The 25,291-nt window shown below is 43.2% G+C and overlaps 1 protein-coding gene across 1 annotated transcript; it reads right to left on the reverse strand.

Annotated features, from left to right (window-relative positions):
* Positions 1-5,671: 5,671 nt before the first annotated feature.
* On the reverse strand, positions 5,672-17,642 carry ACER1 (alkaline ceramidase 1). Its single transcript, XM_072601992.1, has 6 exons — positions 17,524-17,642; positions 10,518-10,632; positions 9,695-9,836; positions 9,481-9,618; positions 8,869-9,003; positions 5,672-8,590 (listed from the first exon to the last, which is right to left on the reverse strand). Exons 1-6 carry the CDS (start codon positions 17,614-17,616, stop codon positions 8,407-8,409), a joined length of 807 nt encoding a protein of 268 aa, XP_072458093.1. The 5' UTR covers positions 17,617-17,642; the 3' UTR covers positions 5,672-8,406.
* Positions 17,643-25,291: the final 7,649 nt, after the last annotated feature.

Genomic DNA, 25,291 nt, shown 5'->3' on the forward strand with positions numbered 1-25,291 from the left:
CTTCAGTTTGGTAGTCAGTTTAGTACTTCTTCTCTCCCAAACTTTTCTTTGGAGCCTCCCAAACACTGAGCCAGTTCTGGCAATGCATGCATCAAACTCATTGCCAGTGTGTATATCCCTGGAAAGTATACTACCAAGGTAAGTGAACTTATTCACAGCATTCAAAACTTTCCCATTTGCTGTAACCCATGGTTCCACTTTTGGATGGCGTGGTTGTGGCTGATGGAGCACCTGTGTTTTCTTGGTGTTAATTTTTAGGCCAAAATTAGCACAAGCAGCAGAGAATTGAACCATACTTTGTTGCAAAATCATCTGCAAACAGAAAATCATGCACCAACACTCCTTCCATTTTAGTCTTAGCTCGTAGCCTTTTTAAACTGAAGAACTTACCGTCAGTACAGTAGTTGACCTTGATACCATATTCATCTTCATTGAAAGCACTTGACAACATGGCTGAAAACATCATGCTAAAAAGTAAGGGGGCAAGTACACAGCCTTGTTTTACTCCATTGGTGACTAGGAAGGCATGAGAGCACTGTCTACTATACAGAATCTGGGCAAACATGCCATCATGAAATTGATGTACAATATTGATGAACTTCTCTGGGCAACCAAATTTTGACATAATTTCTCATAAGCCCTCATGACTAACAGTGTCAAAGGCCTTGGTCAAATCTACAAACGTTGCGTACAGACCTCTGTTCTGCTTCTGGTATTTCTCCTGGAGTTGTCAGGCAGTAAACACTATATTGACTGCTCCTTGGGCCTTTCTGAAGCCACAATAGCTCTCAGGTATATGACCATATTCCAGGTGAAGGATCAGCCTATTAAGGAGGACTCTAGCAAGAATTTTGCCGGCAATGACTAAGAGAGAGACCCCCTGTGATTGTTGTAGGACAATCTATTCCTCTCATCTTTATAAAGATGGGCAATGGAGGCATTCTTGAATTCCTGGGGGACAATCTTCTCTTGCCATGTAACCTGGAAAGTTTCAGTCAGCTTTTGTATGAGCAATAGTCCCCCTACTTTGTAAATCTCAGCTGGAATAGAATCAGCACCAGGTGCTTTGTCATATGTAAGAAGCCTAATGGCACTCAAAACCTCTTCTTCAGTTGGAAGTTCAGCTAAGGAGGGATTGACAAACAGTCAATGACCTCAGCACTGATTGATAATGATTTGTTAAGAACACTATGGAAGTGTTCAGCCCATCTCTCTAGGATCGTGTCCTTATCACTAATCAATGTGGCTCCATCAGCACTGAGTAGTTATGATGCACCATAGGTTTTTGGTCCATAAACAGCTTTCAGGGAATTATAAAAGAGCTCTGGATTGTTACTATCAGCATAAAACTGAATGTCATCTGCCTTCTTACTGAGCCAGGAATCCTGCATCTCTCTAAGCTTTGTCTCTACTTTGATTTTGATGGAATTAAATGCTGCCTTCTTAGAGGTAGAGGAACTATCCTGCTGGTAAATCCTGTGGAATTCTCATTTTTCATTTAGCAGTTTCCGAATTTCCCCATCATTTTCATCAAACCAGTCTTGGTGCTTGCAAGTGTTCTGACCCAGATGAGCAAATACAGTGCTGTACACTAAATCTCTGAAAGCTGCCCACTCCTTTTCTGCTCCACTGTTGCCAACTGTGTGTTAGCTCAACTTTCCCTCCAAGTTAGCAACAAACTGTTCACTCTCAGAGAAGAGCTCTAATTTGTTGACATTAACTCTTCTGGTAGTCATTTTGCCTTGGGGGTGGCACTTTTGATGAATGTGAATATTTAGCTTGGACAGGAGAAGTCTATGATCAGTCCAGCACTCTGCACCGCACATTGCCTTTGTCACTCTGAGATCTTTTCTGTCTCTTCTCCTTACAGTTGTATAGTCTATCAGATGCCAATGTTTGCTGTGAGGGTGCATCCGTGAAATTTTGTTGTGTTTAGGTAAATGGAAAACAGTGTTGGTGATGAGGAGGTCATGAGATGCACAACTCTTCAGCAGTAAATGATCATTGCTGTTGTTGTTTCCAACTTCATTCCTCCCTAGGACTGCCAAGTCTAGTAGTCTGAGCCTACTCTAGCATTAAAGTCACTCAGAATTATAAGTTTGTCCTCTTTTGGCACATTGATGATAAGGGTCTCTATGTCTTCATAAAATTTTTCTTTGACCTTATCAGGGCTCATCATGATGGGAGCATAAGCACTGATGATGGTGGCATGGCATTTTCTTGCAAGTGACAATCACATTGTCATGAGCCTGTCATTCAGTCCTTTTGGAAGGCACACCAGTTTGCTTTCTAGATTAGTTTTGATTGCACAACCCATGCCAGCTTCACAGTGCTCCCCTTCACTTCTCCCGCTCCAGAAAAAGGTATATCCAGCTCCAATTTCAGTAAGCTGGCCTTCATTTGCCAGCCTTGTTTCACTCAGGGCTCCTATTTGGATATGATACTTGTTGAGTTCTCTTGCAACAAGAGCAGTTTGTCTTTCAGATCTACTAGATTTTGTGTTGTCTGTAAGTGTACATATGTTCCATTTGCCAATGGTGAGTGGAATCATTTTTGCAGATGTTTTTGTACATTTTGTACATTTTTTTTGTGTTTTGACCACATAGTGGGATTCCCTGCCTGCCACAGTAATCAGGCCAGGGTTGGGTAAGCAGACAATGTTTAGGGTGTCCAGGGGTGAAGGTCTCATTGAGCATACAGAGTAAGCTTTATGGGGGAAGGGCCGTATTCCCTTTTCCCTTAGGCCCTCGAGCACTGACAAAGAGCTTGAGATTCTATCCTTGTTTTGATACTCTTTTTCAGTTCCAAGGAAAGGGAATAGAATCCCAGACCTGGAGGTCAAGCCACAGAAATGTTAGACCTCAGGATTCCAGATTGAAAGCAGGGTGAAGCTGTGGCAAAGAAGGAAGAGATCAAGGAGGGCCACTAGAACATCTCAAGACTCAGGCTAAAACTATCTATTATACCTGCCCACCTCTTAATAACCATGTTCCTGAGTGGGTTTGAACCACTAACCTTTCAGTTAACAGCTGAACACGCTAGGTGGTGCAGTGGATAGAGCACCAGTGCAGGAGTCAGGAGGACCTGAGTTCAAATCTCACCTCAGATACTTGACACTCACTAGCTGTGTGACCTTGGGCAAGTCATTTAACCCCAACTGCCTCATCCTGGGTCATCTCCAGTCATCCTGATGAATATCTGGTCACTGCATTCAGATGACTCTGGACGAGAAGTTAGGCTGGTGACCTGCCCAGCCCTCCCTCCCTCAAAACAAAGTCAATTGCAAGTCATGTCATCATTTCTCTGATGATATGGTCTTCTTCAGCAACAAAAGACAAACACACACCCATAGTATAAACTTTGTGAAACCATAGAGGATGGGACAACTGTGGACTTGAGAGACCATTTTACTGTCCCAGGCTAAAAATTGAATGAATTGTTGTGAACAAGATGTAACTGATTACAGTGCAATGATCTAAGACAATTCCAAAAGACTCATGGTGAAAAATGCTATCCACATCACAAATGCAGGTTGAAGCATATTATTTTCTCTCTTTTTTTCTTTCTTATGATTTTTCCCTTTTGTTCTGATTCTTCTTTCACAACATGACTAATGTTGAAATATGTTTAATATGATTGTACATGTATAGCCTATACATTGTGGGGAGGGAAGGGGAAAATTTAAAATAGTGAGGACATCATTGGAACAAAAGCGTGGAACCTAAGCAGAGAGAGGGACAAGTTTGGTAGATAATAAGAGAAGGGAGGTGGAGATGGGAGAAAGAAGAAAGTGATAGAGAGATAAAAAGAGGAAAATAAGGAGAGTCTGCAAAAGATAAAGAAGGGAGGAGAGAGAACCAGGGAGTGAAGTGAATATAGGGAGAAAGGGATAATACTAGATGCTGGGGGAAGTAGGAGACACTACTAAAGTGTTAGAGGGACACTATCAGGACATAAGAGTACTAAGAGGCAAACATTTAGGATAAGGGGAAAGAGTTGAAATGTGAGACATAAGGGTAGCTAAGTGCTACAGTGGATAGAGCACTGGCCCCATTGTCTCTCATCTGTATTATTATTATAATAGCCTTCAAGATGATCTTCCTGCCTCCAGCTTCTGCCCCTCTCCAATGCATTCTTCACTTTGCTACATGAGCAATATTTTCAGTGCATAATTATATAAATAAATGTCACCCACTGACACAGATCCCTTCCCTGTGTTATCTTCCAAACAAAGTGTAGACTCCCTATCTTGTCATGTGAAGCCGTCTCCCATTCATCTCCAACTGACCTTAACTCAAGTGCCTTCTCTCTGCTGAGTGTTTCCAATTTTTCCTGTATATAGTTTTTTGTACATAGCTTTTTGTTTCATGTTATCTCCCCCACTGAGCTGCTTGAGGATAGAATCTGTCCTTCGCCTTTCTTTGTATCTCCAGTATTTAGCATAGTGCCTGGCATATAGTCGACTGACTTTTCAGCATTATCTCACATGGTCTCCCTTGAATTCCTCCACAAGCTGCATTACTGCCCACCTCATGTTCTTGTTCTGCCCTCTCCCAACTCACTTAATCTCTCTGTCTTCCAGACTCAGAATGAACTTGACCCATCCGACTATTGTAGTCCCTTCCCCTTCCTTCAAAGCTTCATTACATGCCACCTGCTCTGCGGAACCTTCCTTGGTCTCCCCCATTTTTGGGGAAAATTGTCTCTCCTTCCTCAGATTTCTAATAGCGCTTTGTCTGAACCTCTCCTTGGTTCCTATGCCATTCTCCCTTGTATCATGCCCATTTGCATACATTTTTGAAAGCAAGCACTTTTGTTTTTATTTCTTCTTGTGCATAGTGGTAGACAGAGTCTTGCTTAGTAAACATTTGTTGAATTGAATTGAGAGGAGATACTGGGGAGCAAAGGGAGAAAGGAGGACACTGAGGGAGAGAAGGGACACTGGGGATGGATGGAAACACAGAAGAGAAGGGGAAGCTAAAGGAGATGGGGAACACTGGAGTGAGAGAGTACTCTGCAATAGACTGGGAAACTGAGGTGAATGGAACATTAAAGAGAGAGGAGACACTGGAGAAGGAAAGGGGAAGTCTTGGGACATAAGAATGGGGATATCTAGAAGAGGCCTAGTAGTTAATGAATGGAAACTGTGATGGAGTGAAGTCTGTAGAAAAGTAGCCCAGGAGTTGTTCCTCAACCATGAGCTGCTAATTATTTTTTTTTGACAACTTGGGTGGCCCACTTGACACAAATGCTAGAAGAGGTAGCTAATATGCTGGACTGTAGAACTGGGCTCCAAGAGGATCTCAGTAGCCTAGATGGATAAGCAGAATTAAATAAGATAAAAATGACTGATATTCCAGAAGATCTGTCCATTCAGTCATGCCAGAAATCCCTCCATGGAGATAGGTTGCAACCATCCCTTAGTGGATGGTTTCTTTCACTAGTGTCCGTAACCAACATATTTATTAACTGGTGGCCAACCTTTCAATGATCATACATGCCACACTCTGCTGGGCAGGTGCTTGGATATTAGGCTTGTATTTTTCAGCTTGGAATAGCCCACCAGAACTTGTGTTCCACTGGCATGGCCTTTAAGGACCTAAGGTTTGTATCACAACAAAACATTGAAGGAGTCCTTTCATAGAGGATATAATATTTAATGGAGATAAATTTGAAGTTCCACACTTGGGTTGAAAAAGAAATACCAGGTATATAATTACTGATAAACGAATGGATGTTTGAATGAATGAATGAATGAATGAACAATTTGTATAAAAGTTTTAATGCATTTTAAGGTCATGTAGTCAGCACAAAAAAGAAGAAGTTAAGGCAACATTTGAGTTTAGTCCAGTACTATTTCCAAAACAGATTTGGTGGGGCAGGGAATGCTCCCACAAGGTAGTGTATTGCAACTCTTCTATAACGTAGACAGTATTTAAGATTTTTTGTAAACAAAACATGACATCACTCTACCACCCAATTGGTGGTACCATTTCCACACTCAGACTGGGTTCTCCAGACATATGTTCGTTACTCCTGGGCCTGTCCAAGAATCCTTCCAAGCTTTGTAGGAACTGAGAGAAGTTGTGCAGCCTTTAAGAACCTGGGATGCCTCTACATCATGAGGAGGTATCAGAGGGTGTCCTGGAGGAAGGAGTATGGCTTTATGCTGTCTTCATTAAAGAGCAATATCCAAAGCAAGAGAAAATCACCTTGCTGAGATCCCCCATCTGTTACGTGGGATCCTAGACTAAAGGCTGATCATGGCTTCAGGGGTCATTTAATTTAACTCCATCTTATAGAGAGGAAACAAAGGCCCAAGAGGGAAATGACTTGCCCAAGATCGCACAGATAGGACATAGCAGAGCCAGGATTTGAACCCAGGTCCTTTGTGTCCAGTCCTAGAACTCTTTCCACTGTTGCCTTCAATTCTGGAGCCATCTTCTGTAAAAGACATTGACAAATAGGGCTAGGTCCCAAGGAGGGACTTAGGATGACAAATGGACTGGAGACCAACATGGGAGAATCATTTGAAGGAAGTGAAGATACTTAGCCTAGAGAGAGGGGAGATTTAAGAGAGACATGAGAGCCATCTTCAAGTACGAGATTGACTAAGACCTGCTTCACTTGACCACTTACAGAAGGATAGGAGCAAATCAGGGCTGTTATTTCAAGGGGAAAATTTTCATTCATTGAAAAGAAAAATTCCCCAAACTTTGAGCTATCCTAAAGTAGAAGATGCTGATTCAGAAGGAGCTGGGTTGCTCATCCCTGGAGGTCTTCAAGTGGAGATGAATGGTCCCTTCTGGGAATAGTGGAAAGAGAATTCCTTCTCAGGTAGATGGTCTTCTGAAGTTTGCACCAGTTCCAAGACTCAAGGATTCTTGTGATGCTATGGTCAGGTTACACTGAGGAGAAATGTAGATGCTGAGGAGAGAGGACTGGATGAGGGACACAAGAGACAATGAGGGAATGCTAGTAAGACAGCTAGGGCCATTGGAGGTAAGGACCATCAGTTAGGGTCATCTGGCTGGATGGCCACTCGTTAAGAATGCCATTTCTGCTCAGATGGCTTCATTCCAACTCTAAGATTCTACAATCCTGTTAATCTGAGAGGGAAGCACATCATAGGGGAGGAAGAAGGAGGAAGCCTGGAGGTCACTTCAGGGAGAGTAACCGGGAATGCAGACATAGGTCTCAGAAATATGGAAGTGACTGAATGTTGATATAGAGGCCACGAAGTCCTATGAGTGATTGGTCCTTGACCAAGTCAAAAACAGGTGCTATCCTCATCCAACCTCAGGCAAGGGTCTTCTTGGAGTTTGTGATTTCTCTTGTCTAGTCCCCTTCCCAGATTGCCTTTACCATCCAATATCCACTAACATCAAAGGCTAAATAGCTGAAGAGAAATATTAGGTGTGTAGGGGGGAAATATATGGAGGAAATCTGGGAGGAGTGGAAGAATAGAATAGAAAAAGGGAGAATCAGGACTACAGATAAGACTTCTGTAGATGCAAGGTGAGGATTTCATGGGATTGAGACTTACAGGGGAGCTAAGAGATCTAGTTCAATCTACTTGTTTATAAGATAGGGATTCTGAGGTCCAGATAGGGGAAGGGACTTGTCTAGGGTTGCGCAGATAGTCAGTAATAGAACTGGGAATAGAACTCAGATCTCCTGACTCCAAATCCAATGCTTCTTTTCACTATTTCTATTCTGTCCCCTTCTCCTTTTGTTGCTGCCACACCTCAGAAATGAAGTGTCCCTCCCTCGACATATCATAAAAGGAGCAGGAGGATTTAGAGCTGGGAGGACCATTAGAGATCATTAAGTCAAAGTCACACAGGGAGTTGATGTCAGAGTTGAGACTGAACACCCACTTGTATGCATGCATGTGCTGTATCAGGTCTCAGGGTGGCTTGTGCATGTGCATGTACATGCATGTGTATGTGTGTGTAAGCTAGAGAAACATATGAAGCCAAGTAGAGAAAGAGTCTATGGTCCTAAAGATAATAAGACTTGGAAGTGAAAGGAACTTAAGAGGCTCAGAGAGAGAAATCAACTTACCCAGGATGAGATGGTTAGTTAGTGACTGAGACAGGATTCAAACCTAGGTTCTGCGACCCCAAGTCCTTTGTTCATTTCACTATACCCATAGACATCAGGGACACCACTGCTAGGGGTCCCTTCCATCGACAGCCTCCCCAGTTGTTTCTTTTCCTAAATGGGCTGGTTCTTATAACACATCTTACAATTTGAACCTCAATTCTGCTTCCTATAGTGCCAGGGTATCAATAAGCGGTGAGGTCACACGTGTCTACTGGATAGAGGGTTCCTTCCCTATCCCAGATGCTCCTACCTGGTCCCATTGGCCCCACAGACCGGCTATTCCAAGCCCTGGGGCCATCAGCAGCTCTTGCTCCAACCATTGGCTTTCTCGCCCTTTATGGTCACATAGGGCAAGCCCACAAGCCATTCATCCTGAGGCCAGTAGTGGATTTCCAGAGAGTTATCCTGTATCTCATACTTGCCATCCAGAAAAGCTAAGGTAGCCACTACATATGGGAACACCAGGCTGATAAAGACATGCCTAGAGGTAAAAGAAGTGAGGGCATTCTCAAATCTCTATGAATTCATCCCTTCTGGAAGACTCCCCATCCCATAGGACTCCTTCCAAACTGCCATAATCCCAGATCCTCCTTATTTCTCTTGAAACCCCTGAAACCTCATAAACTCACCCTTCTCCCAACCTCTCCAGGAGACCCCCTCTTTGTCCATTACTAGGGACTCCTCCATATTTGTGACTTCTCAGATTGTTGAGGCCTCATACTTCCCAACCCCTGACCCTCATTCCAGTTTGACCCTTACCAGAAACTGTGCAAATAGGTGAAATTGATCTGTTGCCAGAAGGTACAAAACATCCGGTCACATATCCAGATGGCCAGAGCTAATGACCACCAGGCCACAGACACCACGATCATATGATTCACTTGGGCGTTTTTCCTGGGGATTATATGGAGACTAGGTTATATAATGCCAATTCCAAGAATGTAACCTCTCCCAACCAAAGATAAAGGAGTAGGGTGGGGGGACCCACAGGGAGAGAACTGAGCTCCTAGGTGCAGGAGGATGACTTCCTCGGGAGCATGTGGCAGCATCTGTAGAACTGCATAGCTTTGTTTCTCTATGTGTCTGAAGGGGTTGGGGGAGAGGGGCATACGCATGTCTGCCTTGTCACCCTTATCTGTAAAATGAGGGGTTTAGATGAAATGACTTCTTGGACCCTTTCCAACTTAAAATTCTTTGATTCTATTAGTGGTTCTGTGCGTCTTTGTCTCTGTGTTGGTATAGTGACCAAGTGGGAGGATTTCTGGAGTTTGGGTCTCAGTGCACACAGCTGTGCCCACTTCCTTCCTTCTTCCCTCCCTCCCTCCTGTGCCTCCCCTAGTCATTTGGCTGGCTGGACCAGGCCTCACTCACTTCTTGTACTCTATCCTCACAAAGTAGCAAATGTGTAGCGCGATGGAGTTGAGCATGTAGGCGTTTAAAATTGGTTTTAGGAAGGCCAGGAAGGTGGTCATGATTGAGATGAGCAGGACCAGGCAAGTGAAGTAGGACCTGTAGCCCAGAGGAAGAGTGATGAGGTCAGGTTGGGCAGAAGGCAAAGGTCCAAGCTGGCCACCTCCCTTTATACCTGTCTTTCTTCAAGAAAGTAGGAAAGTAGCAGCGAGGAAACCAGACACAATAGCATGTCGCCAGCAGCCAGAGGATGGCTAGCTCATCCAGGATCTGTCCTAAGAAACTCAGCGTCATGTGGAAGTACACAGAGAACAGGCCTAGAACCAATAAGATTTAGAAGTCTGGACTTAGGTACTTCTTTGTCCTCAAAGAAGTCTTTTCTTTCCTTTCCCCCTACCAGGACAGAATCAATAATTCCTATTCACTGGGAGGGTGGGGTGGAGGAATGTTTCCAGACTTGCTAGGTCCATAATATTGTTAGGATCATAGGACTTAGAGTTTATAGCTGGAAGGGACCTTAGAATTCCAAACTCATTTTACAAATTAGAAAGCTGGGGTCCAGAAAAGGGAAAAGTCACCACAGCAATAAATGGCAATTTCAGGTTTATTTCCATTACAAATAGCCAAGTATAACCCTCCTGGTTCCAGGGACCCAAGGATGAGAGAAACATTGGCCAGTTGTCTCCAGATCCTGGGAAATTCTGATATATAGAGAATGAATTGGAATGATACTGATTAGGAGTACCAGAGCCAGGGAGATATCAGCTGGGGACCTCAGGGTCAAGGAGATACTCACCATGGGACCCCTCGATAAAGGAGATGCTGACCAGGGGATACCAGAGCCTGGGAGACACTGATCTGGATTATAAAGATGATGGCCAGAGTCCCCTATGTCAGGGAAACATTAAGAAGGGACTCCCAGGATTGGGGAGACACTGATCAGAAGGTTCTCTAACCAGAAAGATGGCCAGAGTATCCAGGGGGTGGGACCAACATACCTACTAAAATGTAGAGGACCCAGGGCAGTTGCATGAGAAGAGAGCGTTTCTGGGCATAAGGATGCATGAGGTACATCATGAGAGGTCCAATGATGAAGAAGGAGACATTGCTGATCTGTGAAATAATAACCATGGCCAAGGTCAAGTTGGGAGGCCCAACCCCAAATTCCTTCCACTCACCTGTCACACAAAATAGAAATCCGTCTGTCAAGCTGTTGATTATGTCCCACATCATCAGTTGTAAAAACATCTGTCAGTCTATTAACAGACCTGTTACTCCCTCCCACCTTGTTTCCAGACTTCAAGAGCACTTGGCAATGGTTAAAGGTCAATGTGGCGGGAGACTTCCATGGAGGGCCTCAGGGACCTGCGCTTGGCCCCATCCTGTTTAACATTTTTTTAACAGGGTAAGAATTCCCTCTTTTTGACTTGGAAGAACCAAACTACCCTGTCCCATTTCCAAAGCCTGCTACAAGGAGACTGCATTCTAACCTTCCCTCATTGTAATCTCTTTATACCAATGGGAAATGAGTTGTAATCAGAGTCTACTTGACTGACTGAGGAAATGGTCAAAACCATATTGCAAGAGAAAGCCATTAGTCACCTACTGCCTCTCCCTGCCATGGTTTATAATAACAATAAAGCTGTTTTTTTTTTTTATCTGATATGTAATCTAAAATTGTGAGCTGGGAGGAGTTGTGACAACTAAGTAGCACAATGGATAGAGGACTAGATCTGTAGTCACAAAGCCCTCAGTTGAAATCCAGCCTCAGACACTAAACTAGCTGTGTGATCTTGGGCAAGCCACTTCACCTTGGTCTGCCTCAGTTTCCCCTACTATAAAATAGGGATAATTACAACACCTACCTCAAAGGATTATTATAAGGATCAAACGAAATAATAATTGTAAAGCACTTAGCACAGAACCTGGTACATAGTGAGCATAAATATTTTTTGTTGTTGTTTTCCCTGTGAAGGGATATCATTTAATGTCAGGTTAGTGGGCTGAATTTAAAAGGATGAAACCAAATAGAGCTAAATGTCAAAGATTACATTTGGGCAAATGTACTAGAGATTTCAAGTGTGTAGATTTGAGTTTGTTTGACCACATTTATTTGTCAGAAGGGAGGGAATTTTACTTGTGGGGTGGAAGGTCAGTTATGGGGGAAGAGAAAAAGAGTAGTAATGGTGATGACTAAAAAAAAAGGAAAGAAAGAAAAAGAGATAAATGAATCAAGCATTATGAAAAACTACCAAAGGGAGCAAAAGGAAGTTCAGGGATGTGGACAAGCGGAACCTTTTTGGAGCTACTATGGTAAACTTGCTATGTAAAAAAACAAGAACCCTTCTAGGGCATAAGATTCCAGATTTCTTGTATAATGCTTTTTCAGCTCTTTGTTTGAGAAATGAGCATAATTGTTTTTACCTGATAAGTTCATAAATAATAAAATGAGAATAAATAAAAATAAAATATATTATAAATAATATTACTAATAAGGAAATAATCAATTTTATAATAATAATAAAAAAGAAAAGCTGTTTAAAAACATTTCATGACATGTGAGATCACAAAGATAGTTTTCCTCCACGTCTATTGAGTTCCAACATCAAGTGAGGTATAAAATAATTATATCGACAAACAGTATTCCCCAGTGTCATGGAGAGTGATTTGCTCTGAGTCTAAGTAAAAGAAGCATCTTTTGATAAGAAGAGTCTCCAAGGACTCCTACCATTTGGTGATGACATTAGATGAATTGAACTGGACCCCAGAATAGCATGAAGCTTTACCAATGAAATTCATAATCATTTGAATGGCATTGCTTTAACTGTGTGTTTGTCCTTTGTTGCCAAAGAAGACCGTGCCATCAGAGATATGATGACATGACTTGCACTTGACTTTGTTTTGAGTGAGGGAGGGCTGGGCAGGTCACCAGCCTCACTTCTCCTTCAGAGCCATCTGAATCCAGTGACCAGATATTCATCAGGATGACTGGAGATGACCCAGGATGAGGCAATTGGGGTTAAGTGACTTGCCCAAGGTCACACAGCTAGTGAGTGTCAAGTATCTGAGGTGAGATTTGAACTCAGGTCCTCCTGACTCCAGCGCTGGTGCTCTATCCACTGCACCACCTAGCTGCCCCATCATTGCTCTAACTATCCACAGTGGAAAAACGAAGGGGATGAAAACTGTTTTATGACATGAAACCCATTGAGTTAGTCCATTAAGACACAGATCTCAGAGAAGCATTCCCAATGAATAATGAGCTGAGCCTAGACTGAACAGAAAGTGAACAGGATGGATGGGATGGCCAAGCACTTTTAGTGATCTCAAGGTGCTTGCTGCCTCAAAAGTTCATTACCTCAACCATGATAATCTTCTGGTGATGCCATGTGACTTCAACCAGTGAAATACTATGATCTCAGAAGGACCACATTTACAGGTTTTCCAAAGGGCAATAAAAAGATGCATGGCGGGGGGGATTGTTTAAGCAGGCTGCATCATATTTCTAATGAAGATGTCATTGAAATGACAGATGAAAGCTGAGGAAACATACCTTCCTCCTCTCTTTCTCTTTTCCTTGAAGAGGTCTATGAGTACAGAACATTGCATATACTGTCAGATTTAGTCACTGTGTAGGTTGTTTTTACTGTAACTGACTTTTTTTAGGCGGTAGGGAATGGTCAGTGAATGGAAAGGCAGGTATATTTGGAAACATAAAAACAAAAGATATCAACAAAATATTAATTTAAATGGAATAATTGAATCATAATATTTGTGGCCAGAAAAAGAGGTAGGTTGGTTATTTAGTGAGACCAAGAGATAACAGATGGACTGGCTGAGCACTGCATTGGTATCCACAGAATTTGAAAGAACAGGAGGAAGCCCTACAATGCACTGGGTAAATCCTCAAGTATTTATGGGAAGAAGCAGACAAGAAAGCCACATGATGAGATGTAGATGGGTTGGGATCCACATCAGTAGCAAAAGCAGAGGCATCCATGAGATCATAGGTCTGACAGAGTATTATGTACTAGGTCTTAGAAGAGCAATCCAGGTTCCTACCTCTGGGAGTTCATAGTCCCAGGATCCCATAGGAGGCCTGGGTACAGTCAGTGTTGGAGAAAGTCAAAGGACAGTCTCACCCAGAGGGTGAGTGCTCAGGAATTTTTCCTAGAGGACTGGACAGACCTAGTCATCTTCAAAGGCCTGGCTCAAGCCTCATCCTGCTCAGAACCTCATCTGCAATCCTGCCTTGAATTCTGAGGGCACATTTTAAGAACACTGAAAATTTGGAGTGCATAAAGAAAAAAAACCCCAGTGGAGAAAAGAGCAGAGACTGTGTCAAACAAGGATTCATTGAAGGAACTGGAAACAATAACATTCATATAGCACCTACTATGTGCTAAACATTTCATAAATATGATCTCATTTGATCCTCATAACAACCTGGAAGATAGGTGCTATTATTATCCCCATTTTATAGTTGAGGAAACTGAGGCAGACAAAGTTAATTAACTTGCCCAGGGTCACACAGCTAGTACGTGTCAGAGACCAGATTTGAATGCAGGTCTTCCTGATTCCAGGGCCAGCCCTGTACCCCCTGAACCACTTAGCTACCCCCTTGGTGGCAACATTCATCTTGGACTAGATTGGAGAGTTGTCACCCAGAAGGATTAATTTATTCTGCTCAGTTCCAGAGGGCAGAATTGGCTGTGATGTTTCAGAATAGAAGATTTTACTTCCTACCAGGGCTGTCCAAAAAGGGAATAGGTGTTAAGGACACTGAGCTTTCTCTCACTGGAAGCATTGCAATGGCAGCTGGATGATGCAGTTGGGAATATTGCCAGGGCATTCCTGCATAAGTAAGTTACACTGGATACACTTCGAGGTTCCTCTTGACTTGAAAGTTCTATAGGCTCCTTCTCTTTGCCCTTTCTTTGTATCCCTAGCTTGGCAGAGTGCCTGACACATGATAGGCACTTAATCAATGTTTGTTGACTGACTTGTTGATTGACTGATCTGAGTACTGAATGCCCTGGAAATCTTTCCCTCATTTGCCTTCTCAGATCTTGTCCATGTGATCATAGATAATCATAGGTGCTGAAAGATACCTTAAGGGATCATCTAGTCCACCTCATTTTACAAATGAAGAAGTTGATGCCCAGAAGTCAAGTGACTTCCTTAAAGTCACACAGCTTGGAAGTGGCAGAGCTGAGACTGAAAATCCGGTCTTTCCACTGAACCAGCACTACTACTAATTGTCTAGTAAGAACCCTGTTTAGAATTCATCTAGCATCTGATTGAATAGGTCATTGATTTTTTTAAAAAGCTATTTTTTTGGGTGGGTCATGTCTCCCCATCATTCTGGGGACTCCTAGACTCAGCACCCTGGCTCTCTTTCTGCTCTGTCTTCCCCTAGTCTGTCCTGATTCAAGGCTGAAGGTGGGACTGGAGCTGCAGAACTGCCTCAGAGTGGGATAAGCTGTCTTCACAGGTAGTGAGCCAACTGTCTTAGATGATCACTTAATGGAAATATAGTAGAGGGAATTGTTGGGTGGGTATGGGTTGGACAGCTAGGTGGCACATCAGATAGAGCATTGGTTTCAGTGGCCTCAGACACTTACTAGCTGTCTGATCCTGGGTGAATCACTTAACCCTGTTTGCCTCAGTTTCCTCATGTGTAAAATGAGCTGGAGAAGGAAATGCCAAAGCTACTCTGGTATCTCTGCCAAGAAAATCATAAATGGGGTCATGAAAAGTCAGACACATCTGAAACAACTGAACAACACTGGTTTAGACTTGGGTTCTGGTCCTATCTTACTGATATTAATCTGCTGTGTGACCTTGGGCAATCCCTTTTGCTTCGCTAGACTGAAATTCCTCAGACTGAGCAGGGCTAGGCTTCTCTCTTATCAATCTGAAAAATGTCTGAGCCACTGAGAATAAGGGGAAGGGAGCAGCTGGGTAGGGGGGGCCCTTCCAGAGGCCCTGAGATCTTAGATCTGTGATGCTATTAGCATTCACTGGGCCATATCCTAAGAAAAGTCTCAGATCTAGGTCTGGGGTGGACCATACCCTGATGCTCAAGCTGAGGTGGTTTATGGGCAGACATTTCTTAAGACTGGCATTTAAGATCCTTTGTCACCCTAGTCCCCACCACCTTCTAACCCTTCTCTCACCCAGTGCCTCCACATTCTGTAGATTTAACTATGCTTCCTTCCCCACCTTTTCTCAGGTTCTATCTTCCATCTAGAGCACCTCTATCCTTACTGATTTATAGGATCATTAAGATCTAGTGCTGGAAGGAACCTTAGAGACTATGTAGTCCAAGTATTTCATTTTAGAAATAGGTAAACTGAGACCCAGAATGGAGAAATGATTTGTCCAAGGTCACACTGTTAATAAGTAGAAAATTGGAATTTGGATCTAGGTCCTCTACCTCAGTATCAAGTTTTTTCTATTAAGCAAAGCTGCCTCTAAGAGCTGAAAAAGAAAGATCTTGAGTCACTGAAGTCAATCTTATACCCAAGGCAGAATCTCCTCCACAGTCTTCTTGAGAAGGCAGTCAGTTCAAGGTCCCTCAGTGAGAAGGACAGCCCAGTCCACTGTGAGGCAACTCTGCTTGTTAGAAATTTCCCCATAACTGTCCTCATTTACCCCTCTCCGCCCCTGGTTCTGTCTTGGGGTTACCCAGAATGAGGCATCTTTTTCTCCTCTCCAGCTTTCACCAGTTTTTCAAGTCTTTCCTCTTCCAGGAAGGCTTTTCTGAGCACTCGTTTCCTGTGACCTATCCCTCTCTATTTAAGCTCTTCTTGAGCCTTACTCCTGGCCACTGGCCTAAGAAACATGTTTCCCTGGTCTCCAGGTTGCCTAGGATGGGGAGGACAGCTGACTTCTTGCTATCCATTCCCCCTCTTGGAGATACAGCTCAAGCTATCACCAAGCTCTGTCCTATCTTTGAGGACAAGGGAAGAACTGACAGATGGAAGGAGAGAGGCCACAGAGAAGAGTTAAACAGTAACTTCTCACTTCCTCTTTAACTAAATTTTCAAAGTCAACAACCCTGTGGAAGCAATGTGAAGTGATATTTTGTTCTCATCTTACAGAGAAGGAAAATGAGCCCCAGAGAGACAGTGATATGTCCAAGATCACACATCTAGACTAGATTCAGGAGTCAGGTCCTAGTATCAGGACTCAAAGCCATCTCCTGACATTAACCAGTCCTAGTGTGTCTCCACTACAACCGCCAGGAACAAAGAGGACGGAGGTGAGAGGCTAAAGGTTTTGGAGGTTTTCCCACAGACTGAATACAGCAATAGACCATTCAAAGGGCATCTCTGTGCACTGCTAATGGATGAAAGGGGGTTTTGCTAGCTCCAGGTGGGGCTAACAGAGGTGCATGGTAAGCACCAAGCCTAATGGGCCATCATCTATCCTGGCCCAGAAGACTGGAAAAGAAGTTTCTCCAGACATAAATGAAACTGTCTGTAAATGACTGGCTCGACTCCACCCCACCCCAAGCCCCTGGTGTGCACTGGTCTTCATAACCCTCACCCTGTCCCTATTTCTCCTTTTCTGGACTCATAAAACTCATAAAATGTCAGAACTAGAAGGGATCAGACTCAATGATCTCTAAGGGCCATTCCAATGGCCTTTAAATAAAATCACGTTTTATGATTTTATGAGTACAGGCTCAGAGAGAGGAGGGGATTTGCCCAAGGTCATATAGCCAATATATGAAAGAGCTGGGATTAGAGCCAAGGCTTCTTCATCCCATTCTAGAATTTCTCCCATAGAAGTCTCTCCCACACTCAGCTCACTGCCCCACTTAGACTCAAATCCCTTCCCTAATGCCCCTAGGACTGAGGTACCCAAAAAACCCAGGTTAGATTAGGATGCCCCAGAGTCTCACCCAGACTTCTATGTGGGGAGCATCCTGAGCCCTTCACTTTTGCTCCAGGCTCTGGTCTAGCACCAGAATGATTCCACCACCCCCAACCTCACCGTGTTGTAGAACTCAGCCACCAGACCCAAGTGCTGGAAGTTGTTTTCACACCAATCAACCTCAGAGCTCTGATATGAGAATATGCTGGCCATGTCTCTTCTGGGCTGCCTTTGGCCATGAAGGCAGGAGCAGGTGAGTCTCTTACAAGTGAGCAGTTAGGGAGGAACCCATTGGGAGGGACCAAGGGAGGCGGGCAAGGATGGAAATCTGGGCTTGACAGACATTAAGAAGAAAAACCTGATCTTCTGGCTCCATCCTGATTATACCAATATCAGAACCTAGCAGCTCTGGGACTATGGGATTTTACTATGGGACCAGTCAGGAATCAGGGCCAGGCAGTCACATTAGCAGCAAGGGGAGGTGAAAAGGGGGAAGAAGACTTCTCAGGTAGAATCACAGAGTCAGAGGTTTTATTAGAACCAGAAAGTATCTTCTGCCTTCTAGTTGTATAGAGAAGGACATTGAACCCCAGAAAAGTGACTTTCTCTCCATGGTCTTTGTTTTGTATAAATGTTTTGTGTATATGTATATATTATAATATACATTATATCTATATCTATATCTATCTGTGTTCATGCTGTTTCTCCCCAATAGAAAGTAAGCTCCTTAAGAGAAGAGACTTGGATTTCCAGTGCCCAGCACAGTACCTGGCACATAGTAGATGTTAAATAAATACTTTTTTAAACAGCAGCGGCCAAAACAAATAAACCCCTAAACTGAGTAATGCAAAATAATACTGTCCAAGCTTGGGTTCAGGAAGATATGAGAATGAACCTCCCTTCCTTTGCAAAGATAAAAAAACTACAGGCGGGGAAAATTGTATATAATGTCTGACTTGGTTAATGCGCTTGTTTTGCTGAACTGTTTCTTTATTCTTTGTTATCTGGAGGGGAGAAAAGCGTAAAGAAAAGGAATGAGTTAACTAAGGCCACAGAGGTGGTAAGTGACAGATCAAGGATTCCAACCCAAGTCTCTCTGACCTGCAATTCTCTCTGAACGCAATTCTCCTTCCAGAGGAAACCCTTGCCCCAGTCCTTGCTTTGTAATGCTCTCCCACAACTCTCTGGCTATGGCCATGGACTGGTTCTTCTACAATCTATTTTCTCTGTTTATCCTTCCTCAGGGTTCTCCATCCTCAAAGAATAAATGCTCAGTCTCATTTCCTGGGAATTCTTCCCAGGAATGTAGCCCTAGTTAGACAACTCATGGCCACTTCAGGAATTAAAAAGTGCTTTGAGGTTTATTCACTAAGTCCTTGGAGATCCTTCAGTTTATTAAAGTCCTAAGATACATTGAAATCTTAGGATCATAAAATTTTGAGTTAAACAGGGCCTTAGAAATCATTTCTCCTACCACCCTCAGTTTACAGAGGAAGTCCCTTAGGCACAAAGAGTTTTTCTAGACTAGTGTTCCGGGAGCACAGAGATTCTTTTAAGAAGACTAGACTCTCTTTTACTCCCAGTCCCAAGAAACCCAGGTTAGAATTGGATGCCCCAGAGTCTCACCCAGACTTTCTATGTGGGTAGCATTGTTCCTTGAAGGCACTCTTCCACAGTACTGCTGGCCTGAGTGATCTCCTGCCAGGCTAGATTCCCAGCTTGGAGAAAAGAGACAGGTGGCTGCAGAACCAACTATACCAGATAGTTTTGGCCCAGCTTATCCCCACTGCTTTGGGGCCTTGGATGACTTTGGTGTGCGTGCCACTCTTGTCCATCTCAAAGTCTAACTTAAGGATTCTTGTTGATCTCTAGTCTAGCCTGAGGATCTCCAAGCCCTTGGAGGACTTCTAGAAGAGGAGATTCCAAAGAATTTAGAACAGTAAGGGATTATTTTATCTCAGGGCACTGAAGAAGACTTCTTTTAACATTAGGAAACTTCTGCAAAATGATCGTGCAGGACTAGATAATTTCCAAAGTCTCTTTCTGTTGTATATCCTATGATCTCAAACCATCAGAATAGAATCTTAGAATCACTGTGGGACCTCAGAACACTTTATGCTCTAAAAATCTCAGAGCTCTTTCTAGGCCTGGCATTGGGTACAGCCTGTTGCATAAGGTGCTGTGTCTGCTTCACAGAGAAGGGGTGTAGATGAGAGATTTCTTCTCTTGCCCCAGGTCCCAGCTATTTGTCAATCTGCTTGTTAAGTGATCTCTCCCCTAGGATGAGAGTCCCACCCTGGACATGGAGCAAAGAGAGACATTTCAGACCTAGATTTCAGGTGCGATTTTTTCCCATTCATCTAACTGGCCTCCCTTGTCCCATTTTAGGAGCCTCTAAGTTTTCCTGGGCCCTTCCTCCAACTCTACCTATCCTGAGACTTGGGGCTGATGAGCTCCATCCTTTGCTGAAAGGGGTGCTGAGGGCTTTCCTAAGTTACTGTAGAGCAGCAGGAAAAGAATTCACATTAGGTTCATGGGGCTAGGAGCTTTGTCATCTACTTCTAGGACCCTGAGAGAAGCACTTTTCTCTGGGCCTCAAATTTCCTTCTCAGGAAAATGAGTAAGTTTGGACTGAATGAAGTAGCACTAACATATAATGAAAAGAGCTTGGAATTTGGCACTGAAAGACCTGAATTCAAGTGGTGACTTCAAATTACTAGCTCTGTGACCTTTGAAACCACTCTAGGTTTGAGGTTGGCCATTTGTAAAATGAGTTGGATATGGTCTTTAAGGCATTGAGACTATGAGATTCTTTGGTGCTCTTGGGAAGGAGTTAGACTTTGAGATTAACAAGAAATCCCCCCTTTCCCAATTTCCACCAGAGGAACCCTGAACAGTGACCCCTATGGTTAACTTTATGTTGGAGTACACTCCTCAACCTGTCTCTTCTCAGGAAACTGGGACTCTAACCTGGCAGGAGTTGGCCCTGCTTGAAGAGATCATCCAAGCAAACAGCACTAGGGAGGGAGAGGGAAAGGCACCTCCTTCCTTCAAAGAAGAGGCAAGAGACATGGAGCTGGAAGTGAAGGAAGACCTTGAATCTGACCATTTTCTCTTGCTTGGACATTGGCACCATTATCAAGATTTCTGTCTGGAAAAAATCAGTTCTATGCACACGACTTCTAACCTCCTTTGCCTACGAATAACCCTCTTAGGGGACATCCAGATTCAACCAGGAAAGCAACAGAAGCAGGGTAAAATACAGGCAGTGTCAGGCTCAAGTTTGACCTATAAGAAAGGCAGAAAAGGTAGAGATGAGCTGGCTGGACTAGAGGTATGGAACAAAACACACATTCTCAGATATGACCAATATATGGGTTTGTTTTGTTTGATTATCCTTTCTTATTACTAGGGAATATTCTTTTGGGAGATGAAGAGGAGAGAAGAAGTTAGTGAGAAAGGAGGAAGGTGAGAGGGAAGGAAGGAAGAGAAGGAAAAGATGGAGGGGGAGAAAGAGAGCAAGGAATGGGAAAGAGGGATGGGAGGGAAAGAATAGTGGGAAAGAAGGGAGGAAGGGAGAGAGGGAGAGAACAAAGGAAAGAAGGAAGGAAAGAAGGGAAGGAAAGGAAAATATGGAGAGGAGGAAGGGAGAGAGGAATGGAAAGGAGGGGTGGGAGAGAAAAAAGAGAAGGAAAGGTGGAAGGAAGGAAGGAAGGAAGGAAGCAAGGAAAGGAGGAAGGAAGGAAGGAAGGAAGGAAGGAAGGAAGGAAGGAAAGGAGGAAGAAAGGAAGGAAGGAAAGGAAAAAATGGAGGGGGAGGAAAGGAGAGAGGAATGGGAAGGAGGAATGGGAAAGAAAGAAGAGAGGGAAAGAAGGGAGGGAGGGAAAAAGGAAAGAAGAAGGAAAGAAGGAAAGGAGGAAAGAAGGAAGGAATGAAGGAAGGAAAAGATGAAGGGGAGGAAGGGAAGGAAGGAAGGGAGGAAGGGAGGAAGGGAAGATTTGGACATCTGCTTGCCAGTGACCTTATGCTGAACTCTCTGACTTCCTAGACTCTGAACTCTGTACAAAACAACCTGCCAGCCCTTCATCAGAGCACCTCTGGAAGGTCATCTCTTGCCCATCCAAAACTTTGGTAGCTATTGGGCCTTTCTATCCTGGTCCATTCCTAGGAGGGTAAAAACAACTCTGACTTGAGAATTGTAACACCTGGCTCCTATTTTTGGTTCTACTGCTTAACATGTAAAACTTTGGGCAAGTTACTTCTCTCTAGTCTCAATTTCCTCACTTGTGTTGGGAGGGGAGGCAGACCTGAGGACCCCTAAGTTCTTTTCCAGGTCTGATCTGTGTTCCAAATTCCCTTCTAACTCCAGCATTCCCTGATTCCGTAGTTCTGTGATTCTCTAGCTTCATACACTAAAAATTGATTTTCATTCATTTCAATCAATCTAGAAGTGTTTAGAATACACCAAGCACTGTGCTAAACACTGGGAATATAAATAAAAAGGGTGGAGAAAGTTCCTGCCCCTAAAGAGCTCATATTCTAATCAAGGAAACCATTTAGAAATAACTAGGTATGCATAACATGTTAACAAAGTAAGTGAAAGGTAATCTCAATCTAACAACAGAGAGGACTGAGGGGAAACGCCTATAGAACATCAACTTTGAGTTGAGCCTTGAAAGAATCCAGGAAAACTGAGGGGCAGGGGTGAGGGGCAGTAGGTTGGGGGAAAGGGAAGGTGTCAGTGTAAGGGCATGGAGAAGGGAGATAGAGGCTCCTGTGTGAACTTTGAGTATCCCAGTGCAACTGTATGGTAGAATGTGTCTGAGAAGACCAGGAGGCTAGAAAGGGTCTGACTTGGGAAAATCTTTAAATGCCCAGCAAAAGCAACTGTATTTGATTCTGAAGGTAAGAGGGAGCAGCCCCCAACAGTGAGAAACATGTTCACCTTAAACAAAGACCAATACCTGTTGTAAACTCAGGAAAGCCTTTATTAATCTTTACAATGTCCGGGTAGCCTCCCCAGTAAGGATGCAGGATGTCTACAACATATTCAGAAAGATGGGGCTTCTTAGACTGCTTTATGAACTTTGGATCTCCCCCATACCATCCCCAGGCTATGTGACTCCATGTTCTCCTGTCTGATAGGCCCTTTCTCATGCAGTTCCTTGAGCCTGTGCATTAGTCTCTGACCTCTAACCTGTTGGTGCTAGGTCGTGACCATTATCACCTAGAACTGCGGAAAACAGAATTTTCTTGTTTCCCAAGGGCAGGAACTGAGTAGCAAAACTACTGTGTGGAAATGTTCATACACATGTATCATGAGCTTTTCTAACTCAAGTCAGAATCATAGCATCTCTGAATGGGAAGGACCTCAGAAGGCATCTAGTCTAACCCACACTGATTAGGAAGCCCTAACAAGTAGTCATTTGACCTCTGCTTAAAGGCCTCCATTGATGAAACCACTACCTTCCTTGGGCAGTCCATCCCATTATTAGACAGCTTTCACTGTTACAAAATTCTGCTGTATACTTAGTCCATAACTTATTCTAATTCGTCGCCTCTCAATTATAGGGGATGGTGACTGGGGTGTAGAGGTGCTATTTCTGCCCTTTGGGGACAAGTAGAACAATCCTTCTTCTATAGGATAGTGTTCAAATGTTTGAAGACAATCACTGTAGTCTTCTCCAGGCCTCCCTTGAATCAATCCTTGTATGACCATCCCAGTCTGCCCCCTTCTGGACACTGTCCAGTGTATCAATGCCTTTCCCTCAAATGTGGCACCTGAACTGAACATAGTAAATCAGATGTGACCTGAGTGGATGATTGCTATGCATGGCAATAATGATGACCGTGATCCTTTGATTTGTGTTCACATATGATTTTGATAGAATTAGTATAAGAAATGATGAGCAAGATGCTCTCAGAAAAACCTGGAAAGATGTACATGAACTGATGCAAATTGAAGTGAGCAGATACAGGAGAACATTGTACACAGTAACGACAATATTGTGCAATGATCAATTGTGAATGACTTGGCTATTCACAGCAATACAAAGATCCAAGAACATTCTGAAGGACTTATGGTGAAAAGTTCTATTTACCTCCAGGGAAAGAACTGATGGAGTTTGAATGCAGATTGAAGCGTATTTGTTCTTAACTTTATTTTTCTTGCTTATGTTGTTGTGTTTTGGGTTTGGATTTTCTTTTACAACATGACTCATGTGAAAATGTGTTTTGCATGACTGCACATGTATAACCTATTATCAAATTGCCTGCCTTCTCAATGCGGGGGAAAGGAAGGGATAGATTTTGAAATTCAAAATTTTCAAAAGCAAATGTTCCAAATTGTTTTTACATGTAATTGGGGGAAATAAAATATTAAATAAATGACTTGTGTTTGCATCTGAAATTTGAGGGATCTGTCATTACAGAACTCAGCACTTTGGGTAGATCTGGACATCTTTGGGAAATGATACGGAGAATTATTTTTTTCTAGATGATGAAGAGTGTATAACAATATGGAAAAATTATGTTCTGCCCCTTGAAAGGAAGGAAGGAAAAAGAAGAAGGATGGAAGAAAGGAAGAAGGAATGAAAGAAGGAAGCAAGGAAAAGATGGAGGGTAGGGAGGATGAAAGAAAGGAAGAAGGAAGAAAGAAAGAAAAGAAGGAAGGAAGGAAGGATTTATTAAGTGTCTGTTATGTGCATAGTGCTGTGCTAAGCACTTTACAATTGTTATCCTCTTTGATCCTCACAACAGCTCTGGGAAGTAGGTGCCAATATTATCCCCATTGCCCAGTTGAGGAAACTAAGGCAGACATTAAAATGCCTTGCCCTACTATGTTGGGTTGCTTTTGAACTCAAGGCTTCCTAACTCCAGGCTCAGCTCTCTATCTACTGCACCACTTAGCTAACTTTCATAATAAAAGGGCTTCATTCTTGACTGAGGGTTGGCATACCTTTGTACTGTGAACCAGTGGGTACTCTTCTGGGTAGAACACAAACTCAGTTTGCGGTTTTCTAGAGACAACAAGAATAGTCTGAATTGAGGGGCAGATAATGGCTTGGTTGGATGCTTGAGAGCAGTTCCTGGCCCTGGAAATTAGGGCAAAGTTAAATAGTTTCAAGTGGAGGCTGGAGAAACTAACCCAAGTTTCTGATTAGCCCAAAATGAATTTAGAAACAACAGAAAGACACACTAACTTAATACTGCCCACTATAGTCCTGTGGTGAGAGGCCTGTAATTTACTCCTTTTCTCCCTTATAAACAAACCCTTGAAAAATTATATTTATAATCTTCATGGTATATGGTTCTACAATGGTAGAAAAATGGGGAGTGAGCACTAGGGTAAAGGTAGGCCAGATCTAGAAAGATCCTTAAAAGAACATGGACCATCAAAGATAGTAGGGCCCTTAGAATACAGATCGTCAGAACTGAAAGGACCCTTAGACCACAGAATGTCAGAGCTGGGAGGGTCCTTAGAACACAGAATGTCAGACTGTCAGAGCTGGGAGGGTCCTTAGAACACAGGGTGTCAGAGCCAGGATGGACCTTAGAACACAGAATGTTAGAGCTGGGAGGTTCTTTAGGGACCATCAGCACATAATCCTAGCCCACCCCTAATTCTATATTGCCCCAATTCCATTTTACAGATGGGGAAATCAAGACCTGGAGGAGAGAAGATGCTTTCAAGTCACATGGAAAGACAGTGACAGAGCTGGGAAATGAATCCAGCTCTCCTGGACTCTCTGTTCTATACTGGATCCAGGGAGGTTACTAATAACCAAGGCACTTTATTCCTTAGGTTTTTACTGACCTCTACTAGGACATGTGTTAATGTGGCTCTTGACAAGCAAAAGTAAAGTAGGAGGCAGCTAACGTGTAGTGT

Source organism: Notamacropus eugenii, chromosome 4 (assembly GCF_028372415.1).
Source record: "Notamacropus eugenii isolate mMacEug1 chromosome 4, mMacEug1.pri_v2, whole genome shotgun sequence".
Classification (NCBI taxonomy): Eukaryota; Metazoa; Chordata; class Mammalia; order Diprotodontia; family Macropodidae; genus Notamacropus; species Notamacropus eugenii.

What these genes read in the sequence shown, in the direction of transcription:
- ACER1 (XM_072601992.1), bottom strand. Translation starts at nt 17,616, where the DNA reads ATGGCCAGCATATTCTCATATCAGAGCTCTGAGGTTGATTGGTGTGAA. An exon ending in GGTCCTCTACATTTTAGTAG is followed by an intron (nt 9,837 to 10,517) that starts GTATGTTGGTCC and finishes TATTGGTTCTAG; the next exon opens with GCCTGTTCTCTGTGTACTTC. An exon ending in GTGAGGATAGAGTACAAGAA is followed by an intron (nt 9,004 to 9,480) that starts GTGAGTGAGGCC and finishes TATAATCCCCAG; the next exon opens with GAAAAACGCCCAAGTGAATC.